A 21604-nucleotide genomic window follows, 5' to 3' on the forward strand; every position below is an offset into this window, starting at 1 on the left:
TAATTTTCCTTCTGCTAGCAATGTCTTATTCTGGACAATATCCATGTATAGGTGTAGTTACCCATTTCCATCACATTGCTCGTAAAAATGGAGATTGCGCCCATTGAATGTCTGGGTCTCTCCAACGTATACACTTGGGTATTTTTGTGAAAGATACTGGAACTAGTACAGTATTCATGGGTTTACTCCATGATGTAAGCGTACAAATATAACAAACAGAAGACCCAAGCCGTCCTACGACGGAAATGTACCACTCGTACCCACGTTCCGCACACTGCGTTTTACGGCGAGAGAATAAAAGAGAGAGCGGTAATACTGAAAGAGCGAAAAAGGTAGTTTAAACAGTAGTGGCGGTTATTTTCTGTGCAGTTGACGAAGTCCTCGTCACTCGTTTGATGCTTTCGCGATGACAAGCCAAGTCGCAGAATTAAGTAATCTTTTGATAATTAACACTAACAACGTTAACTCTGCATAGCGTACAAGTTAATCATCACTTGGCGAAAATTGTCACTCTCGAAGGTTGACCTTGGCGATAGAAACTTTGAAGTAATTTTCCATTTCAATGCGGAGAATGACGTGATTGTTTCGTAGAATATAAGCGATTGTACACAACCCAATTGTGGCATTTCCTTATTATTATTATAACTGTAGGACCACAGAGTTAGGCACTGGAAGCATAATTTGTCAGAGGTTTGGTGCTATAGACTGGGTCATAAGGAAATGTAATGAGTTCAGTAAACGCGCCACTCTATGTGGGATTACTAATTGCTAAAGGCTAACTGTGTGTTCTTTTATTTTGTAGCTGTAGCATACATCAGTTGTAATCTACGATTTGTGTCAAGTTTTAATTTGCAAAATAGTTCAAACAAGAATATGTCTCAGAAAGCGAAAGATACCGAAGTATTTGTGGAGAGTCAGAATTCGTTCGGTCAGTGTCAAAGCACCACCCGTTTGTTGAAAACCAAACCCAATGGTGATATTGAGGCCCAATCCAACGATGATGTACCCCAAAAACAGGACAAAGCACTCAGGGAGCGGGACATGTGGTCTGGAAAGTTCGATTTTTTGCTTGCGTGTTGTGGCTGCGCTGTGGGACTAGGCAACGTGTGGCGTTTTCCATATCTGTGCTACAAAAACGGCGGAGGTAGGAATGAGTTTTAGGTATTTAGATCTGCGTTGTGGATTTGTATCGGCTGGATTTGTTTGGGTAATATCCTGGAAAATTTCGGTGCGATTCGTATCCTGTTTGCGCTTCACGTTCACATGTCTCTTGCCGACCGACGAACCCGGATTTAAGTTGGTTTTGGTTAACCTGCCACTTGTCTGGATGAGGCGTTTTGACTCCTGTTCTCATTAACATGTCATTGTAGTCGTTAAATTTGCTGTTTTGTTTGTCCTATCAGGTCTTTTCTCACTCCATTCTTCGTGTTTGGATCACCACAAAGCACACCATTCCTTCACAACTCATGCTAACCGTCTTTCTTACATTGCAGGGGCTTTTCTTATACCATACATGATAGTTGTCCTTGTCAGCGGAATACCAATATTCTTTTTGGAAGTGTCAATCGGACAGTTTACTAAATTTGGAGCAATCAAATCTTGGAGTTCCCTTTGTCCAATTAGCTCAGGTAGCTAGACCGGGCGTGTTGCATGAAGCCTAGCGTATGGTGTTTGCCGTCGGCGTGAATGGGGTCGTGCCAGTTGCTGTGGTTGCGCCTAATCGTCGACTTTATCTGGTCTACTCGATGCGAGTTAAAGTCGGCGATCATGCCTGCGACCATGCCAAGTGGCTGGTGAGCGCGTTGTCCAATGGCAAAAAGTTATTTCGACAGCGTGTTGCGCGGCGTCGGCGGTGTAACAGTGCAATATGTGTTTTCCATGCGTTTCCTTTCAATGTCAGGCCTCTAACCAATGTATTTATGTTACAATCATTTCCCAAGGCATAGGCATTGCGTCTGCTGTGATCGTATTCTTCACCCTATGCTACTACGCCGTCATTCTAGCCTGGGCCTTGTTTTACCTCTTCCAGTCCTTTAACGCGGAATTACCTTGGGCTTCGTGCAATAACACTTGGAACAATCCTCTAAAATGCCAGGAAAACTTCACCTTGATTCGGGAACTCAACATGTCGGATGCCGACAGGCGTGCAAACTTCACCTCGCCAGTGGAAGAATATTGGGAGTAAGTGACAAGTTTGTAATAAGTGACCATGTTTACTGTATATGAGAACAGCAGTGCAACTTGTTTGTTAATAATATTCTATGCATCGCGTCAAGCGCATTGAAACGCAGGACGATCGAGTCACCATTACTTCCTTTCCTATACAATGGAGCACGCCGGTTCGATGCGGCCACGCGTCTTTTTAGCGCGCTGTATTTTTCCACTACGCGACATTATTGATTGCTTGAGCCGGCAAGCTTGTTGACGTGTTCCTTTTACGCAAAGTGGCATATGTTCGCGGTATCGCATGTCGCGTAATCTGACCGGTCGCGGGCATCCAAATAAAAGCAAGGTACTCGCGCGATTAAAGCTTTAATACCCTGTGAATTTTATTTACCCTACAAGTATGTCCCTCATGTAGTTTGAAGTGACTCAATGTGGGTAAATGCGGGTGCTTGTTTTTACCTTTTTAAGAATGTGTAAGTATGTTACATTAGAAGATGGTATACCATCGCTATAGCCATTGCTTTAGCGTGTGTGTGACATTTTGTCGTGTGTACGTGAAAATCCCAGCGATAATTGTCAAGCAAATTTGCATGGTCACCGGCCATATTTGCGTTGGTTGGCTACCGCTAGACATTGTTTGCTCTGGCCACACACTCGATTTGCATTTGCCTACCGACGCGAGAACTATCCTACTTAGATGAAGTGCCACTGTATAACATCCGACAGGCTTGAAACTTTCCGAATTTTTTGTCATTGCGAGGGTATTTATATTTATGAGAAACACGGTAATCCATACAAAGGTAGTTACTTTGTCGACAAAATATTGACGGAGTCACTATAGAGCTTCGGTGATTCACTACGAGTTGTCACGTGCGCGATGACGAGAGGAAAATTTTCATTCATAACCGCCACGTGTACCGGTCACGCACGCCGGTTCCTCTACAAATACGGAACAATTCAGGTTCTGACTCACGGCACACCATTCTTGTCACTAAAACGCCATAAAACGTGAAAAGCCAGCCTATTATGCACTTAGCAAATTTTCCTATTTCGTTTCGTTTATTTTGATTTGTTTCCTTGTAGAAACCGAGTTCTGCAAATTAGCGGCGGCATCGAGGATTTGGGAGGCTTGCGATGGGAACTGGCCGGTGTGCTTCTTCTTGCTTGGGTTATCTGCTACTTCACAGTGTTTCAAGGCACTAAGTCAACTGGAAAGGTAAGCTAAGCAACGAGCTTTTTGTTTACAGATAGAGATCAAAGTTGAAAACGTTTTTGATTAGGGCCAGCAAGGGAAGGGATTAAAAAAGTAGTGTGCTAAGTGATACGACCGTCCTATTTCACATTCGCAGCTAAGAAGCGGTAACCTCATACCATGAGTGGCACTTCCTGCTGTATTTTCTATCGGGTTTCTTAACGGCCCTGTATCACAAAGCTTTTGGACCATCAAGGAAACGAAGCACACAAACGCGTAAATAATTGATCAGCAAGCATTGTTTCGTCGCCTCTGCCATAAAAACCGTTTTTCGCCTGCCATGAACGTTCAATTGTCCGTTTACTACGACGTGTCTGTTGATCGAAACTGAGTGGAGGCTTAAGTGTGTATTCGTGTGTAACTTACAGTGGGAAAGCTCTCAATAAGCAAAGCCTCTAACAACATCCAGCCCGGCTTTTGCTTTTGTTAAAGACATCAAAGTTCAGTTTTGCATAAACACCAAAGCACTTAACGTTACTTCCTTGTTCCCGATTTCGGTCGGCTGTAAATCATTTTCTTTCGATAAAACGTTTCGCTTCACAAACACAAAAAATAGAGAACGCAAAACGTGACCTGACCAAGGTGTAAAAATATAAATATGTGCTGCAAAGTAGACAAATGTACGGAATGTATGCCAGTTGTTTCTCCTCACACTATTTAACACGCAGCGGTTTCCACAGTGCCGGCTTGGCGGTTCTAAACCCGTCGGGCGGCGCGAGGGAAGCCCTCGTTGGATTTTTCCAGTAATTTTCCATTCAGACTGGCTTCGCCGTTGCGGGCTTGGCTCTCGAGTGACATTCCAGGTTAACTGTAATGACAAGGAGTCCTTGATTTCTTGTAATGACCCGGAGCTGCCTTCTGCAATGACCAATCACAGACGATGTTGTTGCGTGTGTGGCCAAAATACTCCTATCTTGTTTCAAATCAAAAGCGTTTTGTGCGAACTCAGTTTGCCCTATAACAACCACCACAAACTCAATGAAAACCTGGTAAAATTTTGCGTCATTCTGTTCTAATACATCACCCGTATTCCCAGCCCTTCAGTTTGGCCCTTACAATGGTGTACGGGTGTAATAAAAAAGTTACACAGCATTTTATTAGTGACTACTTCGCTTCAAGCGGCATTAACATTGTAGTTAAAATTTGCGAGCTTTACTGCTCTTGTATTCAAACACAAAAGATTCACAATGTAAGGAATGTGCATTGGTGGTTACTGGGCACGTTCTTCATCTTCTTCATGTGCGTCACTATACCGGCGGTTTCTCGACATACCGCGAAAAAATCGAGGCACGCCTTAAATGCGTATGTAAAGATTTCGGTTTTGGGCGCCGGTTTTGCGAACGTTTGGAGGAAACAATGGGTTACATTCTCCTTAGAAACATCATATTTGCGCCGTCATGGAAAATTTTAATCGCATGGCTTCTTATTTTTGTAGGACTATGTATTAAACGCGCCCACACACATTACTAAATTCAATGGAGCGCAAAAGACAAGACGGTGCAGGAAATGCGTCAGGTGTGTCCCTCTGCCCCGTCGAAATCTTGCATTTCATCACAAACCTGAAACCTCACTCCATTCTCTGCGCGTTACAACGAAATACGCGTCACTTTCTTGGAAACAGAACCTGTTTCCTCAAAACTCGGGCGGGTTCCGACTTTTAAACGCATACATTAGTTTGACTACTGGCAGATTTCATCCGATTTTCAAGCTGATAACTTGTCTGTGGCAGTGCTGGCTTGGCCGAGGAAATTACGACGAAAGGCAATTTGTTAAGTCACACTTCACTGTATTGAAATGTATTCAAATATATCAAGTTAATTTTAAATACCTCCACTGGCAATAATTGTTCCTTTTCAGTCTGAAAATATCTTTTCCGAAACGCACATACGCCAGTGTGACACAGCGAATGTTAGAAACGACATATTTAAACAAAAATGTTGCTTGTTTTTGCAGGCAATGTACTTCACTGCTACATTCCCCTACATCATGCTCTTTATTTTGCTCATCCGTGGTGTAACATTGCCAGGAGCCATGAAAGGAATTGAATTCTACATCAAACCCAACATCACCAAGCTCGGCGAACCCCAGGCAAGTATAAAGAGTGTCAATAAGAATCATCACTGAAGCTAAGAAATTGTATGGATTTGTTTAAATGCGCGTTTGCGCGTCGTTAGGTGTTGCTACGTCAGCGCGATGAGTCATCCGATATGTTGTGAAGATCAACTGCAATCGCTTGTTTCTTGCAACTCCTTTTGAAATAAAACATTCCGGACTTGATGACTAAGTGTTTCCATGGGTCTTTAAAAGAAAAAACGTAACTGCAATGTGTGACGCGTGTTCCGCCTCCTGTGCTCGTCCAATGGTTGTGAGTTGAACGTGAGGTGCAGCACTCTTCGCTTCACGAGCGGTGATCAACATCGTCTGCGTTTTTCACGCCTCGGTGGCTGTTTGAGTACAGCTCACGTGCGAGTCAGCGTTGTGTCGGCAGAAAACGAACCCGTTTTACCCCATTAACAATAACATGCCGTTTTATTGCCCACTCCCATCCATTACCGTTAGCAGCATGTGTTAGGACAATCCGTCAAGCGAACAATGCACCACAGTTGGTTGCAGTACATCACCCCCTGCTATGATCTCACAAATCCGTCTGAAGGGCGTTTAATTAAACACTGGTTTGTTGTGTTTGCAGGTTTGGATAGATGCTGGTACTCAAGTTTTCTTCTCCTATTCTCTCTGTATTGGTGTGCTCGTCTCCCTGGGGAGCTTCAATCCCTACAACAACAACTGTTTGAGGTGAGCCTTTGCTTTCGCTACGCCCTTGACGATTTTCTTCACTGCCACACTGGATGAGAAAGCGCAAAGTTTTGTGTGTATAATAAGGGGTCCAATAATGGCCGTGGAGTTGTGTATCAATTTCTCGTGTGGTTCCTTGGTTGGTCAACGCCGTCCGGCGCGCACAACATTGTGTTTAGTGTAGCATCACATAGGTGTGCATATTTTTGTGACGTCAGGCGCGCACGTTTAAGATCACTAATTCAGCCAGAGTAGGGGACTTTTCTCATTTCCTGCACCAGAGCTTCTAATGTAATGTTATGATGCAAGGTGCCGACCATGAAACCTGAACTGTGTTTATCTTGATTGGATGTGCGCGCTTAACATGCCGAAGGTCAAACGGTGGACCGATCTGGTTATATCCGATGACCTCCCAGGCAAAGGTTTATGTTAATGACTTTAAACTTGGGCGTTGGGAGACGCGATTAGCACAAGTTACTCGGACCCTTCATCACGATTTGCGCCCGCAATAAACAGAACGCTGCGAATTAAGACGGTTTCCTTGTCGAACTTCCCGTCTCGTAAGTTTACTCGACGGAGGTGGAACGAACTGGGATCCGACCAAAAATGGGAACGAATTGTTCTTATCTCGAATTTCTGATCGACGCCGAACTATTAATAGCGCCAAACAGTTTTGTACGAAACATGGCCTCCCTCCTTCTTTGGTCTTAAATTTAAACCTTTTAAAAGATTTTATAAAGAACGCCAACAAACGTGAACGTCTACCACCTGGTTTATTACTCAACAACATGAAGACGGTTTATTTCATCATATTTTGTCCACAGAGATACGATGATCATTGCCGGCGTCAACAGCGGTACGAGCATTCTTGCCGGATTCGCAATTTTCTCAGCTCTCGGATTCATGGCTACAGAACAAGGCATGGAGGTCGCCGACGTCGCAGAGAAAGGTGGGTTTACTTCGTGGAAAAGTACTCGCTTACCCGCTACTCGGAAAGAGAAGCGTGTATAAAAAATATTTCTCGGATTCTCGCCATACCGCAAGCGCATTTTCACATAATTATGCGTTGTTCGAGTGCCGGGTTTACCTCATTGGACCGACGTCAGCCTTACCGCTTTACAAGACCGGTGTTTAAACACGTGTCATTCTCACATTCATGTTTTGGCTTTTGAAATCCAACCTTCCAAGAACCTTGCGGCGATTAATAGCTTGTACCTGCGCTCTGTAACGTGTTCCGTGTTCCGTATGAATGGATCGTGCCTGCTCATATTTTACACGACCGCGTTTACAAGGCACCAGCCAGGCGCTGTACTATTCCATTACGTGGTAGTCCTTACTCTCCCACTGGTTCCCATGCATTTCCCGTGTGGCTTCGCGTCCTCATAAGGTCACAACGTCTTTCTATCTCGCCGCAATATTGCTGGGAGTACTTCCGCCAAACAAATACAGTGAATGATGGGGAACGCCGACCAAAGTAGGCATTCCTCTTTTAAATTCGCCAATTGTGATTGGTTACTATATTTGGGTGCGTCAAAACCTAAATAACGGATTGGATGAAAGAGTATACACGAGGAAGTGCATGATTTTAATATTGACTATTACTGCCTTTACGTATTTATTTATGGTATTTGCTCAATTGATACAAATCGAGCAAATACCAGGAAATCAACTTAGGGCGTCATGTGGTTTTTGTGTTGAAATGAAATGCTGATCGGTTTAATTGTTTAACAAAGCGGATTTCTTACTTGCACTGAAGTTTAATCCCCCCTCCCCATGGTGAACCTATTATCGTCATAGCGCTCTCTGCACGTCACGCCATATGCACGCAGCTGGCGCTCTCCCGTCTGCCACTTAGCTGTTTAGAAGCCGTGCCGAGTTCTGCTTTACACATTAATTGCGTCATTCGTAATCCGGTAAACCTATATTGCGCTACGTAATTGGCGACAAGGTGAACTGCGGAGCTCGTGATAAACAACATCGATTGGCAAACTGCAGGGTCTCCGTCCGTCCGTACGCGTCGTCGCACGGCTGGTTGGAGAACAACAGTTGCCATTCCCAACTGTTGACAGCCCCGAGATATTCCGCTTCGACATAAACTTAACGATCTCGTGTCTATTTCAGGACCCGGTCTTGCTTTCATCGCCTATCCCAAAGAGGTCCTGTTACTTCCCGTGTCCCAACTCTGGTCTTGTCTCTTCTTTGTCATGATTTTCCTTCTCGGCATCAGCACTTTGGTGAGTGCCCTTGAATTTTTTCGACAATACCGGATGTACCAAAACGCACTCCAGTTGTATTTCACCTGTAAGTGGAGCTGCTGTAGTTCAAGCTCAAACCACGTTTATAAGTGACTTAACTCAGGGTCGAGTCCAAGTCGAGTATGTGCTCTCGGCCTTTAAACGACCATTTGATTTACAGCTGACGGATACACTGGCCCTTGTCACGTCCCTCGGTGATCTCTTCCCCAATCTGTTCCGGGGTGGCAAATATCGCAAAATGATTGCAATGGCCGGAGGTTGCTTATGCTGCTACTTGGTCGGCTTGACGATGGTTACCAAGGTAAGTGTGTACAAAAACCATTCGTTCGCCTTTACCACAAGACTAAAATTGCCTGGCTAAGCATAAAATAAATTCTTTGCGATTCGAATTTGCGGGAATTTCCGTAAGTGAATCTTGTGCTCCCCCAGGAATGCTAGTGGTGACGCACAGTCACGGGTTTGGGGTTGAAGAATGTGACGCACCCACCGAAGCCGGTGTTTTTAGACGATTATCATTAGGCTTAAAATGATATACAGTCCCACAGCAGCATATAGATTTGGCGCAGCTTGTGTAATGGAAAAATTTCAATGGGTCCATTGAGTGCTTGTCATATCTTGCCACTGCGTTTAGAAGGATGCTTGCTCTGCAAGGTCGGTGGGCTCGTGTATCACATTACTAAGGAGGAAGGATGCTTATGACGTGGCACCGGTATTCACCACGCTCCACTATATGCATTAACATCACATATTAGTATTGACATTTTCTGAAGCCTGTATAGAGATATGTAGCGTTTCCACTATAGGGTGAAATTTGTATTTAAGAACCAAATTGATCGCCAACGAATTGGGGAACTTATATATTATTCTGGCAGTTTGAAGTAAAAGTTGGCGTTACACAAACAATGTTTCGCAGTAGCCTAAAACCAAAACCTGTTGAGAGCACATTGTGCTCAATCACTCAAACGCGTACTGCACCAGTTACAACTTATTTTTGTACCCTATTATCCGGTCACAACATAAATGCCACTTTTCACCCAGGGTGGTATGTACATCTTGCAACTCTTCGATTTCTATGGCGCCAGCGGGTTTACGTTATTGTGGACGGCATCGTGGCAATGCATAGCCGTTTCGTGGTTCTATGGCGACCAAAAGTTCTATGACCTGCTGGAGGACATGATCGGCTACCGACCCACACCATATTTCCGCATTTGCTGGAAGTACGCTGCTCCTCTCCTCAACGCAGTAAGTTTACATGGCGAATAGATTGCATGTTTGACATTCCTGTGATTAAATTAAGCTTGTACCGCGATGGTTTTGGGGTTAAAAATGCTTTCAAAGGTACAACATGTGATATTTATGCTCCTACATGCTACTAATACCACAAACAGCGCATGTTTAGAAATTTTGGGTATATTTTGAAACAACTACAATACCGTTTAACAAACAGCTACATAAGTTTGGGTAATCGGCAAAGAACCGATGCCCAAGTAGGTTTAAGTTCATGTGGATTAGTGGATATGCTATTGCTTCAGCACAACCACTGCTACTATGGCAGCCAGGCAGTTTTTGCTACAGGAAATTGTTCAATTCGTTGAAATTTGATCCGGCTGTTGACGCGTCGCATCCTTCCACTGCAGCAGGCACTAGGTTCAGACGTGGCGAAGGATGGCGCGGGAAAAGCGCATTTACTTTGCCAGTAATTTTCCCGCGTTTTTCAAAAAAACGGCGCGAAACTCGCAGGGCTCGCGGCTGTGTTGTAAACTGGTCGTTTTCATGGAAAATATTCCTCAGGCAAAACAAACACAAACCCAACTAACTTTTCCCTTGACAATGTTATTGTTGGTTGCACTAACAGCAGCGGATATTTAATTGGCGAACTGCAAACATTTCAACCAACGATTTTATTGGTTAATTTTCATTTACTAATTAAAAGTAATATAACATCTTGAAAATCAATTGTTGTCTGCTTTTGGTTGACTGGCAGGTGTGTTTTATCAAAGTATCTCTGCGTCTCCCCTTGACTGTGGGCACGATGACATTTAAGCCTCCTTTGCGGTATATTTAAAGCTTTCCTGTAGAGGTTTTATACAGACATAATGGCCCCCCTTTGAACTTTACTGGCGCGTAAACAGACCACTTGGGCAACGCCCCCTTTTTGCTGACGAAATTAACCGTCAGATGGTTGCACTATGCGCAGTTGAAGGTTTGTTTTTAGTGACTATCACTGCGTGGTTTCAGTGCAGATAAAAACCTGCTGATAAGTTTCAAGTGGGGAGTGCCCTGTCATTGTTGTTCCCAATGTTTTATCAGCAGAGAAATATCCTCATGTTTCAACCACATTGAACTGACGATTGTATTTTTTTGCAGGCCATCCTCATATTCTCCATTGTCAAATACGAACCTCTGACATACAACAAAACTTACAACTACCCGGCTTGGGGCCACGCCATCGGATGGGCTCTTGCTCTCTCCTCAATCCTCTGCATTCCGCTGAGAATGTTGTATGTTGTGGCCACCAGTAAAGGGGATACTTGGAGAGAGGTAAACGTTGTTGAATGACTTAACTAATATCAGAGTTTTTTCTCGGCAGAATACATTTCGTTTCGCAGAAAATGCAATTTACTTGTGTATTAGACGCCAATTTCCCCGCAGGGCAAATGATAACCTGTCTTTCCCGTTTTCAGAAATACCAAAACGCGACGAAACCTGAAATCCAGATACCTCATTGCAACAAGTCAATGCAGAAGGGTTTGGAAGAGGAGGAAGAGGAGGAAGAGGGTCTCGAAACTTCATCAGACGCGAGTCCACCCCCTCCATATTGCGAACAAGACACCGAAACCAGGATATAAAGGGTCGCGGATTTTCCAACCGTCAACTCTTTCGAATCTGATGCCGGCCGGGCTCGTTGACGTCACCACCCCACTAATATCCTCTTGTCAAGACGCGTGGAGGATTTGATATATTGCACTGTGGGGACCGACTCGTTTTTAAGGTAGTCGCGAAAGAGCGCCCCTGCACCAAACTGCGCTACACCGTTAATTTATTGCTTGCGCTCAACCAGTTTAAAATTTCCAATACTCCGTAAGGCGGCCAATGAACGCAGGCGTATCCAAAACAGACAAATTCACAGGTGTAATCCTGTTAGCAAGAGTTAAGACGCATTTTACGCGTCTGTATGTACAACAAAATACAAAAATTTCTTTGTGCTTAACTCAAAATAACCCTCGTTAATTCCACCTGCTTCCATAACCAAAAATCTGTACATTTTTAATCAAACGAAAAGTGTAAATAGGTTATTATGGTGCGTGATACTTGCTCTATACAAACTAATGTATTACCGCCGCGAACATTCGAATCCGCAATCATTGGTCGTCTTTCCGCGTCGCGTTAAACCACAATAAAGCAACATGTGAAAACCCCTACGGCAGTTAGCTAAAACCTGATGAAGCATTTAGTGCGCTGGCTTGCTTGACGTCACTGAATTCGAGTGGGCTTTCATAACACAAGAACGTACGAACATTTTTGCTGTTATCTACTTTTCCCAGTTTCTTAAAAGCAAGTTTTTTGTTCTTGAAACAATGTTACTTTCTTCAGCGTGCGTTTAGAATCGAACTTTTCAGTTACTTAACGTGCTGGTGATTTCTACAAACGGATCAAGTTTAAAAAATCGGAATGTATTTATAGTAAAGGTACTCGTAATTTACATCCATAATCACCTTAAACTGTTTTGAACTTAATTCTCAGCATGAAAACCCGGCAAACCTTTTATATGCAGGGCTCCAAAAAACCCTCTCGTAGTATCTCTATGTCGTATTATTTTGCCCACGCGTGAAACGCAACTGTACTCTTCTCACATATATTACCACGTGTTCAAAATGCCCCTCGGTGATGTTTATACACAAACACTTCATGACTTTTTGGTGTGTAGCTGTGCGCTAGGTGGCTGGTCATATTCTTTTATTGCATCCTTCGTCAAAATTTATGCGTGTGATTCGTTCGCTTGTTAATCGAAAACGCACACCCTCATTCGTAAATTTGTGAACGCTTTTTCGCGGTAATCAAAAACTGTGTTGTGATTCTGCAATAGACTCCAACTAAACCCATTGTCACGTGCATAATAAATGCACTATATTTGCTAACCTCCATACACGATACGATTCACTCAACTTTCATTCTTTCCTTTCTATTGTTTCGAGATAAATAATTAAATCCGTCTTTCTGCACGCCGTAGTTACTTCGTTTAAATTTTTTCCTGTTTTTGTTGCTTTGGTTTAAGTCTTAAAGCCAATAAATATGTATCAAAAAGAACAGATTGGGTGGTGATGACAGAAACAGGCCAGTGTGCAGTTTATCTTTGGTGAAGCTTGTTTACTCGTTGAGGATATTTCGCCAATTAATACTTATTTTATGGAGACAATAACGACTGACGAGGTTTGTCATGTCAACCAGACATTGAAATCGTATTTCAACCACAAGATAAGTTTGTAGCTTTATGTTTTCGCGTTGCAACATTTGCCAAACATAACTTGCCTGCAAAAAGAGGGTATCTACCATCGTCAATTTGTTTACAACCGAGGTTACCTAATATGTCATGCACAAATTACCCTACATCGTGCAGGTTATCTGCAAACAGACATCAACGGAAAATTACCAGTAACTGCCCAGAGGCTTGACAACCGCACCGGAAGTTAGTGTAACGCCCAAACCGGAAACAGGGGTGAATTATAGGAGGTGGCGGCTCATGCCTCTATAAACTGATTGGCCGCCTGTTAAAAACGTCCACAACAGGGTCACATGGGTTTTCGCTGCCGAATACAAAATATGGAATAGCCGTTTCCTTCTCTTTAATCCATGTTGCTTTTAGGGGAAGCATCAGTGCAGCTGGTGTGACTATCAGACGATTTTGCTAACGGCCAAGCAAAGACTTCCACTTTGTGATGACACAGTGGGCACCCGTATGCAGCTTACACATTCATGTTATTGTCTCCATTTTGCTTATAAAAAAAATAATTGTATCACATGAATAAATTCTAAATCCGCACTGTATTGTTGTAACAAATAAAAGAATGAGTTAGCGAGTCAATTGCTCTACCTTTTCTTAAAGTGTTGCACAGCAGAAAACATGCCCCAGCATTGCTCTGTATCGCCAAAAGTGTTTGTTATTTCACTCGGTAAAGCAGCTATTGGCTCGTGTTGTGAAGATTTTCCGAAGCCAACCAACGTTATCAACTAGGCCTACAGGATGTCCTCGACTTAATCTTTTCTAAAGAATCGGAACAATCTTGCTGTGCGGGTGCACACTTACCACAAGTTCACCATGTTTAAAACTTGACGAAACTCGATCAAAGGAACAACTTCCAAATTCTGCCTTGTCCTAATGCGAAAATATTTTATATTATCTCGTTGGCATTATGTTTATTATTTTTGTTTATTTTGTTTTTGACTTTGACCAATAAGACTTCTGCACTCTTAAGAGATTACACATTAATTCTTCTACAAAATAGCAAGGGAATTAGAAACTTGTTGTGAGTGACTTTAATTGTTCGCCACCAGCTACCCTTCATCAGCTATGAACTTCGCCGTACGTAAAGGTCTCAGCAAGACGGACATAATTTTGTACTTTCGATGAAGTCACGTGGTTCGCTTTCATAAATCATAGCAAAATAGTGACAAGAAGACAAAAAAATTTAAGTTTCAGGCAAAATTCTTTGGTCATAGAAAAAAAACAGAGGCTGCAAATAAATTTTGGCAGAAAAGGAGATTCAAAGTTTAAAACTCGTTTGTTCACCACGCAGAGGACAAAGATAGGTTTTAACTACTCTTGTGTATTCCTTACTGATTATCGATGTTATAGCCATGTCACGTGATCCACCGTTTACAGTCTCCATTTAATTAGTCTATCAATATATCACGTGTTCAATTCCTTATCGTTGTGATAAGAAACTGCCATAACTGAGACTCAACAAGCGATTCGTCCGATTGAAGTTTATTCACACAAACCTGACAATGAACTGGGAGGCCTTGTGGAGAGTTTTGAACGGCAAGTGGCAACGCCACGATTCCAGAAATGCCCTAAATACCCCAATGATAATATTGCGCAGGCTTAGATTTTGGTTAGTCGAAAAAAAAACTAACCAAAAAACCTTTGCTGTCCGAGGTAGCCCCAGTTAATTCCAACGTTTCCTATGTACCGGGGTGACTTCAGGCATTAGCGTATAGCCTACACCAAATACCTTCAGCTCATAAAAAAGAAGGTGCACAGCACCGTAGCTTTACTAAAGTGTTTTCAAGACACAACTTACATTGTTTCGTATTGATTGTTTGTTCACGCGGCCAAAATATTCATGGTTGCGACTTTGTGTCATAAATGGGTCACAATGCTGCCACAGGTAAAGATCGGCTGAAAATGCAGAGGTTTATTTTAAAGTTGTTTACTAAAATGCGTGTATAGTCCTGCGGTGACCATTTTGTGAAAAAAGTTTTACGTTTATGCAAAGCAGATATTGTCGAAGCCAAGTACCAAGCACCAAAAAACGAAAATTTATAATAAAGAAAAACGTCTGGAATCAACGGCATTAGCGGGTCTGGCAGCAACTTGGCTGCGGTACGTGTGCGTTTTTCTGTGGCGATTAAGTCTTGTCGTATGGAAAATGACACCGTGCAGATGTACACTAAAGTTTATCTGTTTTTATAAGTTTAATATCTCTTGCAGAACTTTCTAAAGTAACCCGGAGAATTAGAAAAACACGTTTATAATATGATTTTGTTTCAAATCCTGCGATTTTTCCTTGACAATTTCTGCTTTGCCTAAACTCAAATTTTTTTCCACAAAGGGATTTACCACAGCGCTAAACGCATTGCATTTTTAGTCTACCTATTTACCTGCAGTTGTGACGTCAGACCCATTTTTACGCGATTCATGGTCCCGACCATCGAAAACCCAACTGCGTGCTGAAAAATAGGGAAAATCCCCTGTCCAAAAAAAATTAAAACTGAATGCTTTTTAATTTCTTCCAATTTTGCTGTTGGTGAACTATTCATCTTGGTGTTTTTGCATATTATGGTTATCAAGCACTATTCGAAATTACAATGGCAAACAAGAGCTTGTCTAATGAACGGCCAACTGGTGAAAACTTAGCGGATGTTGATTATACCAACATACCAGGAGCAACTCCGTTTTTTAAACTTGACACAGAAGATTTTAGTTTGGAAAATCATGTACCTTCTGAAGGGTTACCAAGCAATCCCCAGGAATACCTTAAAAATGTCATGTAAGTGTTTCTTTTGGCAAGATTTTGCTTTTGAAAGAAGAATCCAAAGAACAAATATGCACTAGCGAGTGGTAATGTTGATCTAGTATTGCTGGAAAGTGGGAACCTCATGTTTGCATGATTGTATTGTTTGTTGTTTAGTTATCTGATATCTCAAAAAAATCAGAGGTTGGAAACTAGCCATTAATTTTTATTTAAATGTTATGACTGTTAATTTTGAAAAGCAGTTGCCTAATATCTCAAGTCTTCAGTGTTTAATTTAAAACAAAGCACTTAATAAATTTGTCATTTTTAGGCTTGAAGCCAGAAATTGTCCAGATGTGGTTGTGGCAAAGACAAGACCTTCTAAAATAAAACAGAACAACTTAAATTTGGTATTTGATTGTTGTTTTTATTTAAACTGTTTAGCTACCTTTTGACATCTTGTTCAGCCAAAACAAGAGGAAATTCCTGGCAGCCAATTTGCCCCATCTAAAGAATGGAATCAAATTCAAGTTTCAAATTTTTCAGTTGCAAGGTCTGAGTTTTCCAGGCATGTTGCAATGCTAAAGTCAATAAAAAGGCAAACCAAGAAGAGACCAAAATTACCAATCTATCCACTGGTAAATTGCACACTGACTTGAAATCGTTTAAAATTGATTTTCTCTTTCTGTACTTTTGTTCAGCCCGCATGGAATGATGAAACCAATTGGCGATTAATTTCATTGGGAAACAATTTGAAGACATCTGATAATGTTGACGTATGCAGGCCAACAGGTGAAGCATCTCAAAACCTCATCAACATCACTGAAAGTAAAAAAGAATTCATTTGTAGAAAACTTACTTGATAAGAACAACATGGACACAACTACATTTGCCGAGGACAATACTGGACCATGCAATTCTGCTGGTACAGATGAAGATCGTGTGGTCAACCTCTCCAATCTACAGGTGGGTGTTTCAGTTTGGCCGATAAACAAATTTATTGTATTGTACAGGTTACCACTTTATACAGCATGGTCTAATTATTGCACATGTGTACACAGGATGGTTATCCACCACTGTTGCGTATGATTTTACGCATGAATGCGAAGCATATTGAAGCAAACCTGGAATATCATGTCCAGTGGTTAGAAACCTATGGTTTTTCTCACCAACAAGGAAGGTAGATGCGACGTTTCATTACAATTTTATGTAGAAACATTTATGATAAACGTTTTGTGCAGATGGATATACGCACTGCTTGTATGTTTGGAAAAGCCCTTATTTCCCACTGTGATATCAACTTTGCGAGAATTAGCAAGACAGTGTGCCAAGCTGAGAACTACATATGTGAGTAGGCCTACTTATCTAATATGTAATGTCGCCAAAATGAACAGGATGCTTACTTGACATCATATTCCCAGTGCTCTGAAGATGCACATGAACTAAATGGACTCAATCTCATAATGTGTATTGTGGGAAAATACTTTGATCAATCAGACTTGCTGGACAACACATAGTATTGTTTGTCAAGAATTTCTTGCCAAGCAATGAATAACTGCAAATTATGGGGTTTCTTATGACCAGAGTTGGTTGAGATTGCTGTGAAGTTGGTGACAGATTGGGTGAACTTGTGATTTTCTTTGTAGAATTCATGTTATGCGGTGTTGTAAATTTTTGTACCAATACAAACTTCTCATAAAACAAGAGCCGACATTAAAACAGGATGATCGTTTCCACATGAAACAGAGACACAAGCGAGCGCAATCACGAAAAGGTATCACCGCTTCAATGTTTAGGAAAAAGCGTTGCAGTTTTTTCTCTCGTTTCGCACTTCGCAAATGTAGGCGTTCAATTTAATGCAATTCTCATCATTCCACACGAACTCGGGCCGCGTTTTTAGCTCCTCCACACAATCCTCGGTGTGGTACTGCTTGTCCGGAATTTTCTGTGGGAACTTTGAGAAGTGCGAGTCATCCGCGTAATTCAACTCACTGCCATCGGCCCACACCTTCCTACCTTCCTGCTGTTCATCGTCGAGGCCTGATGCAAACAAACATGAGGAATTAATATTGAAGAAGATACCATTGGTTTTGTGTTGTACCTATCCAAAATGACCACATATTAGACTGTTGCATAAGGATCTCAAGGAAGTCCTGAATTCTCTCCGTCTTCGGCATCGCCAGCGATCCGCCTTCGTTATAACAAGCACTCTGCGCCATTGCGTATGTACGGAGGTCGTCAAATACTTGATAACAGTGACAGCCAAGCTCCTCGTAGCCTATTGGACATGGGTTGGGTTTGCGGCCTGAAAAGGATTCGAATCATGAGTGTTCTTCTCTCTTTCGGACATTAATAAAGTGCATTTCTTGCCGGGAGAACCTTTTATATGAGTAACCTTACTGGTAGCAACAAAACCACCAGATTTGTGATATGAAAAGGACGGGACATAAATATTTCACATGTTTGATAACATGGATATGATTTCCCAAATTAGGAAAACGTTGGCCGAATGTTTCTATGCCGTTCAAAACCGACCTGCTTCCCGTAGAAGCCGGGCTGCATGCTTTCGCATTTGCTGCTTGTGCAAAGCTTGATGCCATATAAAAATATCCCGGATGTCCCCTTGGAAGTGTGGATTAAACCTCGGCTTTCCAGGGAGGCGAAAATCTCTTCTACCCTCACTCAATATCCCATTTCCATCCTAGATGTTAAGTTAAAAAATATGACCGAAGATGATTAATTCATGCATGAATAGAAAGACTTAGATAGAGCGAAATGTCAGTAATTCTATATCTTAGTAAAACTGAGATAAGAATGAAATCACATGGAGAATAAATTATGTGAGAATTCTAAATCTAAGTTATGTTTAGTTTAATTTCTATTTTTTATGAATTTGTTTGTTCCAATATAGAAAACAAGAGTACGTCAATTCTGATCGAACTTAAAACGACCTAAAGGTCTCATCAGTGCAGCTGGTGTGACTTTCAGACGACTTTGCTGACCAAACGGCCAAGCAAAGACTTCCACTTTGTGGTGACTATACAATCATCGTCATCCGTTGGGCACCAAACTGGGTGCAACCTTACGGAGAAAATCTGTCTGCAGCTTACACAATTCATATTATTGGCTCCACTTTATGCTTATCTCATGAATATTATAATTGTCCAAGTCTGCATAGAAATTTTAAACCTTGTTTCGAAGATATCGTTTGAGCATTGTAAAAACAAATAACAAACTATTAGCTTGAGGTGTACGAAAGTGTAAAGGACAAATTACCCTTGCATGACCAACAGTGAGACGGGCGTCGCTTGAAATATTTCCCACTATTTGCATGAAAGTACCCCGACCATCTGGAAGCCCATCTATGTAGGGGATTATTTGAGCAACGTCGTTACCGTACGTGCTTCGATCAACCACTATCCCCGCCACCGTCCACTGATGGTTGGGAATCGACGATCTTCCATAGTCGATATGACCAGGACTCTCGTTGGCGTAAAAGGAAATTGTTTCTGAGGTAAAAACGACGAATGGTTTTAAAGGAAAATACGACAGTGACAGCTAAAGCCAAAAAATTGTCGGAACAACGCGAACTGATCAATCAAATCCCATTTACAACAACATATGCTGTGTATAATTTCTATGACAATGACATTTCCTTGACTGTATGAATTCAATGCCTCCGGCAATTTGGGCGCAGGCGTGTGGCAAATAATTAGTCTAGTTAGTCAGGTTTGCAATATATTTGTGTGGTTGACTGGCATAAATCTATATATATATTTGAGCATACGTGCATAATAACTGGGGACTACGAATTCCCATCCTGAGTTGTCGTTTCCCCTCTTTGAAAGAATTCTTGCTCCTCTGTTTGATTTTTCTCCTTGATTGTTTGGACGAAGGCGAATCAAGGCCACAATTGTGAAACTGTTGCCGTCAAGATCGAAATCTTTTCCCAGGTCGATGTACGAGTAGTTTTCATGCCTGAAAATACTCGAAAAATTATGACGGTGCGCTGATATATTTTTCAAAACGGCAAATATTTGGACCTCTGGTACTATACCACTCACGCTGCAACGAATTTACATCGGTCAAGGCTCGTCAAGCTTTCAAGACAGTTTAGATATGCAATATTATGTTAGGAAAACAAATACTTTTTGTTAAAAATGCACATTCACGTCCCCACTTGAAATTTGTTCACATTGGTTTAGTAGCACTTTTATAACACTGCCGTGATTGCAAAACATGGCAATTAAAGTACACTTCCGTTCACATTGCTGTTCATTTTGACTTTACAAGATAAGGGATTGGAAACTAACCATGGGACTTTATATTGACTAACGGTAGGCCTATACAGAAACCGTTTTGCAAAGGGAAAATCTCTTGCAAATATTCAAAACGACCTAATGTTTTGTTATTTATGCATTTGTGCAAGAGTGCGAAATTATTTTATAATATAATTTTTTTATTGGACATGGAGGAAGTCAATAAACCCCGCGGTTTGTTTACATTTTCGCGAAATCGGACCATGAACGTGGATACCTCGGACCATGAACGCAACTGCACCGTTGCGGAAAAAATGATTTGCTACATTTATAAATGCTGCTATTAAATTTTGACAGTCTATTCCTTGTGCTTCTTTAAACTGGTAGTAAAACAACATACCTGTAATTTACTCGCCAGTGTTTTGTTGGTGTTGGGGGTTCCTTCTCTATTATACTTTTCCCCATTTTTTTCGTGTATTCGCCGTTAATTATTTGTCTCATTGCTCTCACCACGAAGATGTTTGGGTCAAGTTGTTTGTTTTGTGATAAAGTTCCACTGGCGCTGGATGCGCTTTTTAATCGAACATTGCGTTTGTTATATTTCAGTGGAAAGCAAATTCTTTGGCCAGGAACGAACCCTGTTTAAAAGCAAAACATTCAAGTAATATATACACATGGTTGTTAAACTGTGAAATTTAAAACCCACCGCCTCTTTTATCCAAACTGATTTGCTCGTTTAATGTCTCTGTCAATTCCTTGACGATTTCCCTTCTTCCATAATTGCGTTGTCCTGCAAACTTCAGCACGGCCACGTCTTTAAACGGTGGTACTGCAATGTCTAAATCCTTATATGGAAGATGGTCGGTTTGGTTGGCGTCGAAGTTGTGCGTTGGAAGTGCAAGAGATGTGCTCACAAGAAAGAACGATAACGCCAGGCCTGCAAAGTAACTGCACTGTGATGGTTGGTTCTGTGTTCAATTGTGTATCGTTGGGTGGTGTTAACAATCTCCTGTTTTAAATCGCATTGGCCTGTCTGTTTGAATAGGAAACATGTGTTGTATATATAGCCCATAGTTGTCATTTACCCGCTCTCAATCTTTGACAACGACACTGAAAGCAGGAAACTAGTCGCCTTCTAGTCCGTTATGGATTAACGGCAATATTTATGTGGAGTGCAAGATTTGGTCGAATTGTAAATTTTCCACGAAGTTTAAAAGCGAAAACATTTAATCGCTATCCTACAATTTGTTGTTTTAAACGAAAACTTTCGTACCTTTCTATCGTGACTAACAAATATAGCTTATTGAAGGCCTAGATTGTTAAAGAATATAAAGGATACGGGATTTTTTGACAGGCTCACGCAGCCAACATTTATACAGTTTTTATCACCTGGTTTTCTTGTGTACTGTAACATCAACAGTTTATTTGCGTGAATTTTAATTTTTATAATCCTGATAATTTTAATAATTAACACGCAACACCTCGGGCACTCCTCCGTGTCATGCTTAAAGGAAACCTCATAAATTTACCTTATGCGTTTGTACCAATATTTTCTATAATTTTGTCTGCTTATTTTTCAAAAACAAACAATAAAAATAGTTTTATTACCAAGAAAACTTACCAAACATTGTCGCTTCCATACTG

At 41.5% G+C, this 21604-nt stretch overlaps 3 protein-coding genes across 3 annotated transcripts; 2 read left to right on the plus strand and 1 right to left on the minus strand.

Moving 5' to 3' along the window:
- Positions 1-776: 776 nt before the first annotated feature.
- Positions 777-12774, plus strand: LOC145917631 (sodium- and chloride-dependent GABA transporter 2-like). Its single transcript, XM_083002962.1, has 12 exons — positions 777-1144; positions 1494-1628; positions 1941-2181; positions 3250-3382; positions 5372-5506; positions 6108-6211; positions 7036-7160; positions 8333-8445; positions 8627-8767; positions 9505-9708; positions 10834-11007; positions 11151-12774. Exons 1-12 carry the CDS (start codon positions 874-876, stop codon positions 11313-11315), a joined length of 1941 nt encoding a protein of 646 aa, XP_082859088.1. The 5' UTR covers positions 777-873; the 3' UTR covers positions 11316-12774.
- A 2662-nt stretch (positions 12775-15436) lies between these two features.
- On the plus strand, positions 15437-17369 carry LOC145902851 (gem-associated protein 2-like). Its single transcript, XM_082990950.1, has 8 exons — positions 15437-15737; positions 16033-16111; positions 16169-16339; positions 16403-16493; positions 16552-16667; positions 16763-16881; positions 16943-17048; positions 17123-17369. Exons 1-8 carry the CDS (start codon positions 15556-15558, stop codon positions 17216-17218), a joined length of 960 nt encoding a protein of 319 aa, XP_082847076.1. The 5' UTR covers positions 15437-15555; the 3' UTR covers positions 17219-17369.
- A 93-nt stretch (positions 17370-17462) lies between these two features.
- LOC145914211 (uncharacterized) lies at positions 17463-21600 on the minus strand. Its single transcript, XM_083002041.1, has 8 exons — positions 21582-21600; positions 20667-20897; positions 20361-20598; positions 19489-19679; positions 18978-19210; positions 18237-18402; positions 17803-18006; positions 17463-17741 (listed from the first exon to the last, which is right to left on the minus strand). Exons 1-8 carry the CDS (start codon positions 21598-21600, stop codon positions 17494-17496), a joined length of 1530 nt encoding a protein of 509 aa, XP_082858167.1. The 3' UTR covers positions 17463-17493.
- Positions 21601-21604: the final 4 nt, after the last annotated feature.

This window comes from Ascidia mentula, chromosome 1 (genome assembly GCF_947561715.1).
Source record: "Ascidia mentula chromosome 1, kaAscMent1.1, whole genome shotgun sequence".
Classification (NCBI taxonomy): domain Eukaryota; kingdom Metazoa; phylum Chordata; class Ascidiacea; order Phlebobranchia; family Ascidiidae; genus Ascidia; species Ascidia mentula.